Source organism: Augochlora pura, chromosome 10, assembly GCF_028453695.1.
Source record: "Augochlora pura isolate Apur16 chromosome 10, APUR_v2.2.1, whole genome shotgun sequence".
Lineage (NCBI taxonomy): Eukaryota > Metazoa > Arthropoda > Insecta > Hymenoptera > Halictidae > Augochlora > Augochlora pura.
Genome location: NC_135781.1, coordinates 18,955,364 through 18,968,165, shown reverse-complemented (window position 1 = coordinate 18,968,165; position 12,802 = coordinate 18,955,364). Strand labels below are relative to the sequence as shown.

The 12,802-nt window shown below is 36.8% G+C and overlaps 1 protein-coding gene across 1 annotated transcript in view; it reads right to left on the bottom strand.

Annotated features, from left to right (window-relative positions):
- The window catches only part of Nha1 (Na[+]/H[+] hydrogen antiporter 1), a 266,381-nt gene extending 258,635 nt beyond the window's left edge, over positions 1–7,746 (bottom strand). The window contains exon 1 of the mRNA XM_078193764.1: positions 7,056–7,746. Coding sequence (XP_078049890.1) covers positions 7,056–7,746 — 691 coding nt within the window. The remainder of the gene's footprint in view (positions 1–7,055) is intronic.
- Between the last annotated feature and the right edge of the window lie 5,056 nt (positions 7,747–12,802).

Below are 12,802 nucleotides of genomic sequence, written 5' to 3'. Positions count from 1 at the left end.
TGCATTCGAACAACAATCTTCCGGTATCGACGATTCGAAATGGAGTAGATCAAGTGACATCGTTCTTTAACCTCTTTATTTACAATCACTACGATTAGAATTTTTTCGATTGCACTAATTTTTTAGAAGAACTAGGAATTTTATATTTATTGTGTGCTTACATCTACTTGAATGTTTAAATATTGCTTACAAGAGACTAAAGTTTGATTCCTACTCAGAGGAATGAATGAATATTCATATCTAACAGCTTATTACTAGAAATTTCCATCACGAGTCTGGCTTGTTAAAGTACGGCAAGGGGTTAACAAGACCGCAGACAGAAATGCTATAGCATTCATTGTTTGCATAACGTGAATAATATTCAAATCTATAAGCACTGGATTCTGTTTATTTTCTGAAATTATTATGCACTTTAATTTGGTTTGTATCGACGTGGATGCTACAGCATTTACTCTTTTTAACTATTAAAAATGTGACTAATCGAAATATAAATATCACAATTAGTTTCAAAATAAATCACCTGTCTGTTTTTACAACTCACATTATTTTATAGGAATTAACAAATAAAAAATGTTGTGTTTTTATCTACGTGTTCTACGTGATGAAAAGAATAATAATTAATAATAATAATAAAAAGAAGAAGAAGTAGAATATTCAATAGCTGACACCCGATTAAGGAAAGGTTAAGCAACTATAAAAAATAATCTTTTCATAGCATTTTACACCCCCGTAAAAATATGGAAAGGTAGTCGCATTATAAATAGCAAAACTACCGATCACTAAACGCAACCTTACAATAATAACAAGAATATTTATTCAGACTTCACGCAAAGTTTGTTACAGTACGCGTTTTGATCAAGTTATTAACAAATTTCTCACGAAAACATTTCTATAACACATTAACACATTGATTATCACGCCACCTATACATACATATATGGGTGATTCAATTATTTACTCAAATTTATAAACTAGCTTTTCGCCAATTTATCATCATTTTCTAATTTTATTAATACACGCAAAACATAAAAACATTAAAAAAGTAATTGACAACAATTTAAATTTGGTTGAATAAAATATTGTAACTTCAAATATAAAATACTCCAATTTGCAATTTGAATTTAATTACATGAAATATCTTAATTTTAAATATGAAATACCTGAATTTGCAATGTGAATATAATTAAATGAAATATCTTAATTTTAAATATAAAATATATGAATTTGCAATTTGAATTTAATGAAATAAAGTGGTTTAATTTTGAATATAAAATACCTCAATTTATAATTTAAATTAGTTACACGAAATTCTATAGTTTCATGAAATTGTTTAGGTCGTTAACTTGGCAGCCGAAGTGTCAAAAAACAAATCAGAAACAAGTTCGACCTATCCAATAACTTTGGTGTTAATGTCGAAGAGAAATACGTTTAAAATCCTTCGGTCACGCTAGAGTTTGAATGCCCAAACCTTCGTATAATATAACCTTCAATCATTTTATGAATTCGATGGCAAAACTTGAGAAACGGAATTTTCGGGGGAGGAGCTGCGAGACCGTGCAAAAAATCACAACTCCTCTATCGGTACTGACATAAGAATGAAAAACTAGGAAGAATGGAACCGCCAGCAGTGCAATTTCCATCGCGAGGCACCTTGCCGAAAGCACTTGATTGGCAGCGGAAGCGTTTTTGGCCGACTATGCAGAAAATTCGGTGTCTCGTACACGGCCGCTGATTGAAAAATTTGCTTACCACGGTGGTATCATTGATGCGCCCGCACCGGCGAACCGGGAACCGATTAAACATATTCCCAGCGTATCGATTTCAATCGGCCGTGCAAAATAACCCCGTGAGGCTTTCCTCGACCGGTGAACTCGGCCATGTTATTCGGATCGCGTGCATAATATTATAAAACTCGCTGGCAGACGTGTGCAGCTGAGCGTGTGAGACTGTCCAACGCAAACATCGGATGTTTCCGGTGGAAATGCCGCATTAAAGTGGAACACGGGTTTCACCAAATTGAAAAAAATGTAGTTGCTTTCAAGAATTGAAGGAATCACAATAATAATATCCCAAGCCACTTTTTCTTCATTGTAAGATATGACAAGTGTTATTGGTCATTAACATGTGTATCGCCTTTTGACAAAAATTGTTAAGATAATTTAGGGTTACAGGAACGTCGCAAGGCATATTAACACCTCTATCTATATAAGATAATTATCCAAATACATTCCATTCAGTCGAATATTTTATTCTCGAAAATTTACTATACTTATAAAACAATAACGAGCTCGAAATATTCCGTGTTAACCAATTTATATTTTCAACAATAAATTACAACATTATAAATTATTATAATAAAACTTTAGTCTTATGATTGGTAGGTCAATTTTATTGCTTAATAGACTGAATATAAATAAATTTTACTTAATATTAATCAATGAAACCTCGTGTTTCGAAATCTTCAGAAATGTTTTTCAAAAGATTAGAAACCAGAACTATTCGAACTCACGAGCCGAAGGTAAACTGTAAAATTATAACCTAAATTATTAACGTACTACAGCCTCTGTTCTCTGATGGAATAGAATCCTTTCACAGAGCTTATTATGTTTAAAAGCAGAAGAATCATCTCTCGTGCGCGCCGCGCAAACTGAGACCAGAATTGGCTCGCATTTTGCGAAAGCAATTCCCGTCACCTTGTTTCGCCCTGTTTTCCATTTTCCTCTAATCTCCGTGTCAAATTGAACGACGAGTCGGTCCGTCCAATTTCGCAAATCCAGTGGGCGATGAAACGAGCTTTTTTCGATCGGTATCGTTCGAGCAACGAAACGGAATGTTGACATCCGTGGAACCGCTAATGCGAGAACGATACGAATCGGTATCGCCGAGTCGTTTGCTCGTCAGCCCAAAGGACACGCGATCGCGCGAAAGGAGTCCTAATCCCAGTTGGCTGGAGAACGATCTCTTATTCATAAAATTCCACCTCACGACTCGCGTGCGAAGAGGCACTTCGGCCACCGTGCTACATTGTGCAAACCGGTAACGTGTATCCGCTATTTACCGTTCAAGTTTATCGCTGATAAATGTTCCTGCGTTAACCGCTTGTTCGCACGGCATTAACACTCACCTCGAAGTGCAGGGAAAATGGTAAATCGCTCGACGTTACCGAACATGTTGTTCCGAAATTACTTTGCTGCCGAGGCTGTTATTTAATCGACAGTTTCTGGTGCGCGGAGACGCCGATGCGATCAAAGCATCGATCTCTAGGGGATCTTTTAATTCCGGTTTAATTTTGGTTTAAATGGACAATTTCGCAGCAAATATAATTGCATGAAATTTATACTTAAATAATATTTCATGTACACTTACCGACAAAAATTAATGCACATATCATTAACATTTCAGTAAAATTTGAAATTCTGATAAATATGCATCTTCTTAAATTCAAAGTACATATTACAGTGAAGCGTATAACATGTTGTTTAGATTTCAATATTGTTTTAATATATATTAATGGAAAAAAGAAAAAATACAAAAATAAAATAACAATTTTTAAATTAAAAATTAAAAAATTATAGAAGAATAAAATTAATATCATTGATAATACTATACAGACTCTTATGTAACATATATATTAATTCTTGTCAGGAAGCATGGAACGTAAAATTGCTTCGTAGCAACAGTAGAAAGTTAAAAAAACATCGACATTTGGCAACTATTAAGAAATATCTAATACCAGAATTAAAAAATTACGTTCATTGAAGTTTGTTTAGAGGAAACGTTAAGAAGTACTTTAAAATAATAATTTACTAAATGCTGGGTCTGCAAGAAGCGTCAGAATTCAACAGTCTTAAATTTAATACCTAGAGACCATCTCCCTCTACTTTGAAACACTAATTCATTGTATGTTAAGACTGAAAGAAGCTGAAATACTTAACTAAATGTAAATTGCGAGAAATTAACTATATGAGCAAAATTCGTATCTACTTAACCGATAATTGCAGCACGAGCTATTTTCCCTTATTTTCCATTATTTTTATTATTATTCCTACAAGCACGCATTGAGTAAACTATTAACTACATTAAGCTGTAATTAACTACATTAATTATTTCGTAGAATTTGAAAAAAAAAGAACATTGAATAGCGACTCCTGCGCGAGAAGAGGCCAGGAAACCGTAATTTAATCAATCCCCGAGCGAATGTCGCCAAAAATAATATTGCTGCTTTACCTGCGTACACTTCGTTTGCATATTGATTAAATATTCAATAGCGAAAATATGCGTATACCGTCTCGAAATTTGCAATTCAAGAATATCTCGTTTGCCTTCGTTTTTCCACAGTTTCGCATCTCCGCGCTGTCTTATTCGAAGCGATTGATTAGAGCGACTTTTCTAACGAACCGCCTCGATTGATCGAAACCGAGCTGCGAGACCGGTGAATAGGTAAAGGCGGCAAACCTCGTTTGCTGCCGTGCGTTCAAACCTAATTACCTATCGACTAGGCTCGCCATAAACTCGCGTATGCAAACAGGCTTTACCGCAGCAACTTATTAAAGATACATACGAAGCTACCAAAGACCGATTTGCGTCAAACTTTCCGCATTAGCACTCCATTCATAAAGTTTCCACCAATTTGATCTACGATGTTACATTTTTCATTCGTTCATAGTACATATTTGCTAATTCGGCTTTGGAAAATACAGCCGCACATAAATCAATCATTACTAATACATTCGAGATTGATAAGTTTAAACGAAACAATGTATGAACAATGACAATTAAATTCGCGTTAATGTGTTCTTTCTAGACTGCGGATCTTTCATAGAAGAGAAATGATCTTCAACAATCGCAACAAAAATAACTCAGTAGTTTCTTCTTTCTTCAATAATTTAAACGAGTTGAAAATAATATGTAAATGTCCTTAGGTTCTTTTAACATTTTCATTTTCAATTTTAATTACCCATTTTTATCACAAATGCTTAAAATTCGCGGTGTAGCTATGTCTAACTTGTTTATAATGCTTCAGAGATAACTTACTGTAAGTAACGAATTTAATTTATTTTTTATGTAAAGTATTTATAATATCATGCTAGTAAATAGAGAAACGTGTGCATTGCACAGACGTTGTATCTCTTATCTTGAATGTGTTAAATGTAAGCGGTGAAACGTATTGATATTAGTATTGATACAACAATATTCATTGTCGATAACTTGAAAACAACGATAAATAAACCGAAGTGATGTTTATTCAAAAATAAACGAAATAAAAGTATCAACAAATTTACTATGCTTTATTTGATAAATATAAATAAAGTTAATTGTGCTTGAAAACGAATCAAAGGCACAGTAACCGATCGACAGTAACCGGTTCCACTACATCAGTATAATAATACCAAGATCGAGTCTATCAACCGGATCATGATCGAGATATGCTGTTGAAACTTACAGGAATTTATAACCTTAATCCTCAAATACCTTCGTCATTTAGATTATTTAGACTTCAAACTTAGAAATAATTGTTTTAGAGAAAATAGAAGACCGATGTATCTTCACAAACAGTACGAAGACTACATTGTACCCGAATGATGAAGTAGTAATAATGTCGGAGTTACGAAGACAAATGTTACGCGTGGACGAGAAATCTAGCCCGCAAAGGTACTTCTGGGTTAACCCTCGCACGACAATGGCCGAGAGTATGCGGTGACCTGCGATATTGCATGCAGGGAAACATAATAAATTACTTATTATAAATAAAAGAAATAAATAGTTTTTGTGTCCTTCCGCCTTTCATTATAGCAATATTAGCGATAATAAAAAAAATAAATAAATTGATGGAGCTGAGATGACACTCGTTAAACGTTAAATTAAAAATTGAAAACGGTAAAAGTGCATATGCACGATAGTCTACGCAATTTGTGCGCCACCTGCAACTTCCAAAGTATACTTTGAACAACAAATTTTTCAATACAAAAGTTGCTTGGTTTAAAGTGGCGTAGTATGTAGTCAATTTATATTTATATAGATAGAGCAGCTGGGGAGATTTGAAGGTTAATTTTCTTTTCTTAAATGGAATCTCCAATTGATATTCTGTGAAGAAAATGTTCAAAAAATAAAATCTACATATAATAAAATCAACATCTTTTTACTTTGAATTCGATATTCTTCTATATTTTTTAGTAGTATTTCATTATAATATAGACATTTTTAAATAATACAATATAGATATTAGATATATAGACATTTTTATATAATACAGTACTCCATTTATGAAAAACAAATTGACCTTCAAATTTCTGGAACAATGACCAAAAAATGAGTGCACTACATACTATACCCCTTTAATCCCTTAACCTGCAAATACGGGCACAGCCCGTAGTAAATGATCTGGTCAAACGTAAATATTACAGGCTATCGTACGGATGATTGTACCAAATATGAATATTAGCGGCGGCGCCTTTTAGCCTTAAGAGCTACTATCTGTTACATAAGTCATAAAATTCAATTTTATAATGTATAAAATGCTCCAGGTTATATAAAATGGAAACACTGTTAGTCTGAAGAAATATTTTGGATTTCCAGTTAAAATGGCTCCGACTTCAAAGGGTTAAAGTTATAAATATTTGTGCAATATTTGATAAGTAATTATAACGTAATGTAATAATTGTGGTAGATGCAAGCACTACAAGATGTTTATTTGCGATTATGTAATATTTACGATTGGCCCGATCATCGTACGGAACAAGTCGTTCGACTGGCTCGAAGGCTGCGCGAGCTTGTATACGTTTTGGCCCGTTTTCGCACCTAAATTGTAGGTTAAGGGGTTAACCACGCAACTTTTGTATTGAAAAATTTGTTGCCCAATGCATATTTGAAAAGTTTTCTGGAGGGAAGAGGTGCACAAGTTACTTGGACCACTCTGTATAAATGCTAATATGTGTCAAAGAAGACTCGACCGTCAACCACAATGGACCTTTGTGCGAGGGTTAAAAAGAAACTGTCGCCGATATACAAACTACACCGAAAAGGTATAAGATGCAATAACCGTAGCGGTTGCTTACCATGAGGAGGTTTCGGCACGTAGAGGTTCAAATACAGGCAGTCTTCGCTCTGGTTGGCTAGCATAGGGGCTAGCCTCTCGAGGTAGGCGCGTCTGTTCCTCGGTAGAGTGGCGTCCGGTACCGGTGGTTTTTGAGGGCAGGCGGGCGGCATGGTGTCCGCCAGCTTGGTGCCGCGCCAGGGCGTCGGCGTGACCGGCGGCATGTACCGTAACGAGCCGACGGGTGGCGTCGCGTACGGGACGCCGTAATAGGTCTCGACGGACGTCGACGACCTGGCTTCGACGCCACGCAGAATTCCGTACCTGGTCCGGACCGTTCTGGTGCTGTACTTCTGACTGCCGGCGAGCGCTTCCGCCGCGCCTGGCCAGCAAAGTCCGCACAGAATCGCGAGGAACACGAGGAGCTTTGCCAGACACTTTTTCGAGCTATCTCGTAGCCTGCGTTCCCCTCCAACGCACCTTCGTTGTCCAGTTTCGCGAACACGCGACGCTTTCTCGTTCTCGAGGCGACCATCGTTCCCCGGCGAACGAGCCTCGACACTACCCCACAAAAAGTATCGACGCTGGTTAGCATCGTGCACGAGAAGTCGGCCGGAGCTACAGTCCAGGGCAAACAGGCTTCCGATGAGATCGAGAGGCGAGAGGTCTTTCCTCTTCCTCTTCCTCGCAGGCGAGGAGGAGGACGTCCGCATCGCGTCACGCCGCCGCGGACTTGCCCCTCCGGGCCCCGCATCTGTGGGGCCCTCCTGCTAAGGGCGACCCTTTTCTCTCTGTTTTTTCACGCTCCTGCTGCTGCTGCTGCTGCTGCCTCTCGATTCCTTTCCTCGAGCAATCCTCCAACACCGATTCACCCTTCCCAGTCTTTTTCACCACGCTGAAATCTCGCGCGCTCTTCGAACACTCTTCCTTCTTGTTGCTTCCGCCAGCTTTCGTGTCCCGGTGATCGAATTGCCTCAGCCGCTCACCGTTCTCCTTTCCACGGACTTTCTTCTCCACGCCCACCTGCTTCGAAACCCACGGCTGGCCACCTCGATTCGAGTCGTTTCGATTCACCGTGAATTCGAACAAATTCCCCGGTAACACGCTGATTCGCAGGACTCTCAGTTCCATCCTCGGGCGCGTGCATTCCTCGCGACGAGCCTCCGGAAATCCCTAGCAGTCGGTCTACCCGCGACGATACACGAGCGCCGATCTACTCGAACCGCTGTGTTTAAGGGAAGCATCAGCGAGATCTCCCCGAACGTACACAGATTCGGAAGATTTAAGTGCGGTTTCTAGGACGTTGGAAGAACTTCGTCGGCGTAGCAGTTCTCGGGAGACGTTTCGTGAGCTACCAATCAATTCCTTGACGCTGATGTGCGCTCGGCTTCGATTCTGAACAGTCTTCTACGTGCGCTTCCTTGCTTTTGCTACTCTGGAATCAGAATAGAATATACGAGCTTGGCTTGTGTTGTTGGAACGTCCGGATTCGAAAAAGTTATGTCGTTCTCATTTTTTTCATTTTTGTTTCTATATAAATTTGAACTTTTTGCGTGAACCCGAGATCGGTGCATTTCTGCACACTACACCGAAATTTTTAGCCAATTAGATTCATATACCATTTTTAATAATATATACTGTAAGAAGATGATACTGTTATCATTGTGTTTTTCCCGCAATACTAATATTTTGTTGGAATGCACGAATTATGCAAGGTGTCTAAACATTATAATACTTCCGTGAAATGAGAGGATTTTGAGATTATTTGGAGCAACCTTTTCCTTAGCGCGAATGCAATCCTCGGCTTTGCTTACAATTTATTAATGAAAAACACTGACTAATGAATGGTAATCTCTGTTAACGGTAGGCGACCGAGGTCATCTCTCATTGGTCAGTATTTTTCGTTAATAACTCGTAAACAAAGCCACAGATTCCATTTGCGCTGAGGAAAAAGTTACTTCAAAAGATCTCAGGAATCCCTCACTTTCCGGAAGTATCATAATTTTGGAACACCCTGTAGACTGTAAACTTCAGAACTGTATTGTTTCATTTGGTAACATTTTAAGTTGTCGACTTTAACCCCTTGCACTATAATAACGAGTCAGACTCGTAGTGAAGATTTTATGCAAGCTCTACTAAATATGAATATTATTAATTTCTTCTACATGGAAATAAAAATAAATTCTTTTATAATGAAACTAGAGGAACAAAGGTAAATGAAGACGATACAGAAAAAAAAATTGTCTGATTCTATTAAAAAAATTATTAAGTACGAATGAGTGCTAATTTTTCACAGCATAAAAGGAGCGGTAGTACAACGGGTTAAAGAAGATTCTTAGTCAGTTTAGGAACATAATCTTGAGATCCTATAATATAAAAGGGTGTACAATAGTTAAAACGATCTTGTTAAAAATGCTATTTGTATAATAATCGTCCTTACTATTCTAAGAAAACTGAAATATTTTCTCGTCCATAATTCTCATTTCTGTCAAAGGTAAATTCTCAGAAATGTTATTATTTGAAACTTGTTCTAGAAGTATGTTTAAAGCTATGATATTTATTTATTTTACCCATAATCGATTGTTCGAATTATGAATCTCTTGCTTACGACAGAACTTCCTCGGTTATCCGACATTATTGTTCCAATTTAAAAATTACTGAAATATGTCTATTCTACAGGGTGATCGAGACTCAAAGATTTCACATTGATAGGTCCAAGTTCTCTGGCAAAAGAATGGCGCTATCTAATTGGAAGGCACTCCACGGATAAGATGCCGGGGATCGTTTTACTAGTCGGCGTCTTCGGCTCGGCGACAAAGGGAAAGAAAAATAGCGATGAACGAACGAGATTGAATGAAAGCCCCATAATGCGGTGGAGATGACGTAAGAAGATCGACGAAGCGTGATTATTGGAGGGAGATAATGCACGATATACCCTCAAAGTGAGTAACCTTCTTCCACAACCGTCTACGTTCGTATTATTTTACAGTAACGAACGAAAAGCGCACGATCTAAAAATTTATATCCGATGGAATCGAAATTAAATTGCCAATTTTAACGCTCGCGTGTCCTTTAAGATAAAAATTCATCCATTTTCTATTCCTGTTTAAGGTCAAGTATTTAATCGTTTTCTGCGTATATTGTAAAATGTATTTACTTAAAATGTGTTACTGCAAATAATATTCAATTCGCTCATTATCAGATACTCTCCCTTAAGGATATAATTGCAACTTCTTACAGTGCAACATCTCAAAAATGTGTTGCCAAAATTGAATGTCTCGATTTAAATATAGATAACATAGTTACAACATTTTATGCTAGAATTATACAAGTGTTTACAATTCTATTTAATAAGCGTCTCTATTATTGTTTATATATCATTATATTATTTACTATTTTTATAATTCTATTACTTGTTTCACTCTACACACTTGTCTATTAATGTACTTATTTGGATTAATGGTATCTTCAATTTCTCTTTCTAAGATCAATAGAATAATATGGATCGTAGAAACTATCCGAAATGATAGAAATTATCTAAATTAATTTTGAAAGGCCTAAGTTAGATGATATTGTCTTTCCCTTTTAATAGTTGCAAGAAGTTCAATATCACGTAACAGTATCCTTATATTGTTCCAAGGCAGTCAGGTTTGTATTTGACTTATTAAGAGGGTTATGCCTCTTCGTTATAAATGCAAATCATCTCTGCATTATAATAACTGTGTTTTCCTCAAACATAATCAAGTGTGTGCAGTATTAGTTAGTAAGTTTCTTCTCCAGAAAAATGTCTCTACCAGATACATAAGACTCGCAAATGTTTGACAAAACGTTGATCGACTGTAAAATTCCAAATGAATAGTATCAGTGATTCTGTGTTTAATAAACTTCAACTTTAAACACTGTACCCACAGATTAAAAAAGCAGCAAATAAACAAAACATTCGTTTCAAGAACAAGATCTAATGAAATTCATATACTATTAGAGAAGCTAAAATTGTACATTTATGCTTTTCCGTACGACTGAACATTTTGTTGTCGCAGAACATTCGGTTACAGTAGGCTGACTAATTGCTGTGCCTGTGGTTTGTCTTCGAACGCAATTAACTTTACATTTATACGTCCTTGCATTTCGACTATTTTTTAATAGAAGAAAATAAACGCGACTCGTAAAAGAAATAACGCCAGCAACATAGCATTCGCGTAAGAATTAATGTATTCGGTTTTTGCGACTTGTTCCCCAGAAAACGCGTCCGCCGCGATCGCAGCCTTAATCAATGCAGTCATAAGGTCAAGGCAATTAAAGCGACGTTTCCGAATAATTTGTACGGCGCGTGTATTAACGGTTCTGTGAAAAACGTGGCTTCACGCTCGGAATAATTCGACGCAGAGCCCATTAAGCGGAGTTATAATCGTTCGCGCGGGCGCACAAAGAAAACCGGGGAAATCGGCCGGTGAACCGAAAGGCAGTTACCACGGGAACGAGTCGCCACGGCGACGAAAGTAATGGAATAATAACATTAATCTGGCCCCGAAAGGCAGCGGGGTTGCTTTTGTTCCGTCGTTCCGCAGACATTTAGCGGGCTTTTTCGGCCCCGCCGCGTCGGGAATTACGCCGGACAACTCAATTTGTAACGTCCTCCGTTCTGAAGCCGCAAATGACGCGAAACCCAATAATACCGGGTCCGCGGCGATGTGAGAATTTCCAATTTCCAAGTTGTTCGTAGCACGTTTCAAGTACGACCCTTTGGTTGATTCCTGTGACTGTATCACATCCTCTCGCTTTCGCCAAAGAGAATCGAAATAGGCGCGAATTAGCAAACACGCAACTCGCCGGTAGTAATTGCACATAGTCGAGTCTGATTGGGAAACAATCAGTATTGTTACATGCTGTACCATTTACATATTAATCACTCATACCATGTATTTAGTACTCATCCGTTGCTGGTATCAATTTCACGCTACTTCTTTGACTATATTATTCTGCTATTTTTAGAAAAATTATTCGCAGGCTTTATTACTTTTACTTTTTTAACACAAAGTACATGGTGAAATTACCTATCACGAATACTTCTCCCAATATGCATTCAAATTTCTTTGTTCCATATTGACACTCATCTTTCGATAAATCGTTTATTTGTTAACGTTCAGGTCAGTCTAGCGTCACGATCAACTATATTTGCAAAATATGTTGCAAATAGTTTTTGAAAGAATTCGATTTATTATAAATATCTTTATAGTACTAACTGTATAATTATTTTCCTAAAGACTGTTGCATAGTTTATTCAGTAAACTCTTCTTAAATAAACTCTACTTTTCGTGTGAAAAGAGATAGACAAAATTAATTTTCTGGAAACGCCTAACTAGGTCACTTATTAGAAATCCATTTCTCGAATCTGTGAATCAACAAGAGGAATTCCTTTTCTTGTATTTTCAAGTAGATTAGAAAGAATTACATATTTTAGTTTTTACCTTTCATTTTTAATTTTTATTTTTTAGATCATTATGATTTGAAAAACGAACGAGTCTTGTATTAGATAAATGTAAAGAAACAATTTATCCGGCATTTTGTTTCATTCTGTGTGGAAACTGTGAAGAGAATTTCACTTAAATATGTTTTCTATTATTTTAAATATTTGGTGAAATAAATTGTTTGTTAAATACGCACGAAATATTGGAATGAACAATTATTAATATTGGAAATTGTAGCTAAAAAGTGGTCAAATTCGATATTTGTTTGAAGCAAATAAATTCAGCATTAATTTCGAATGTA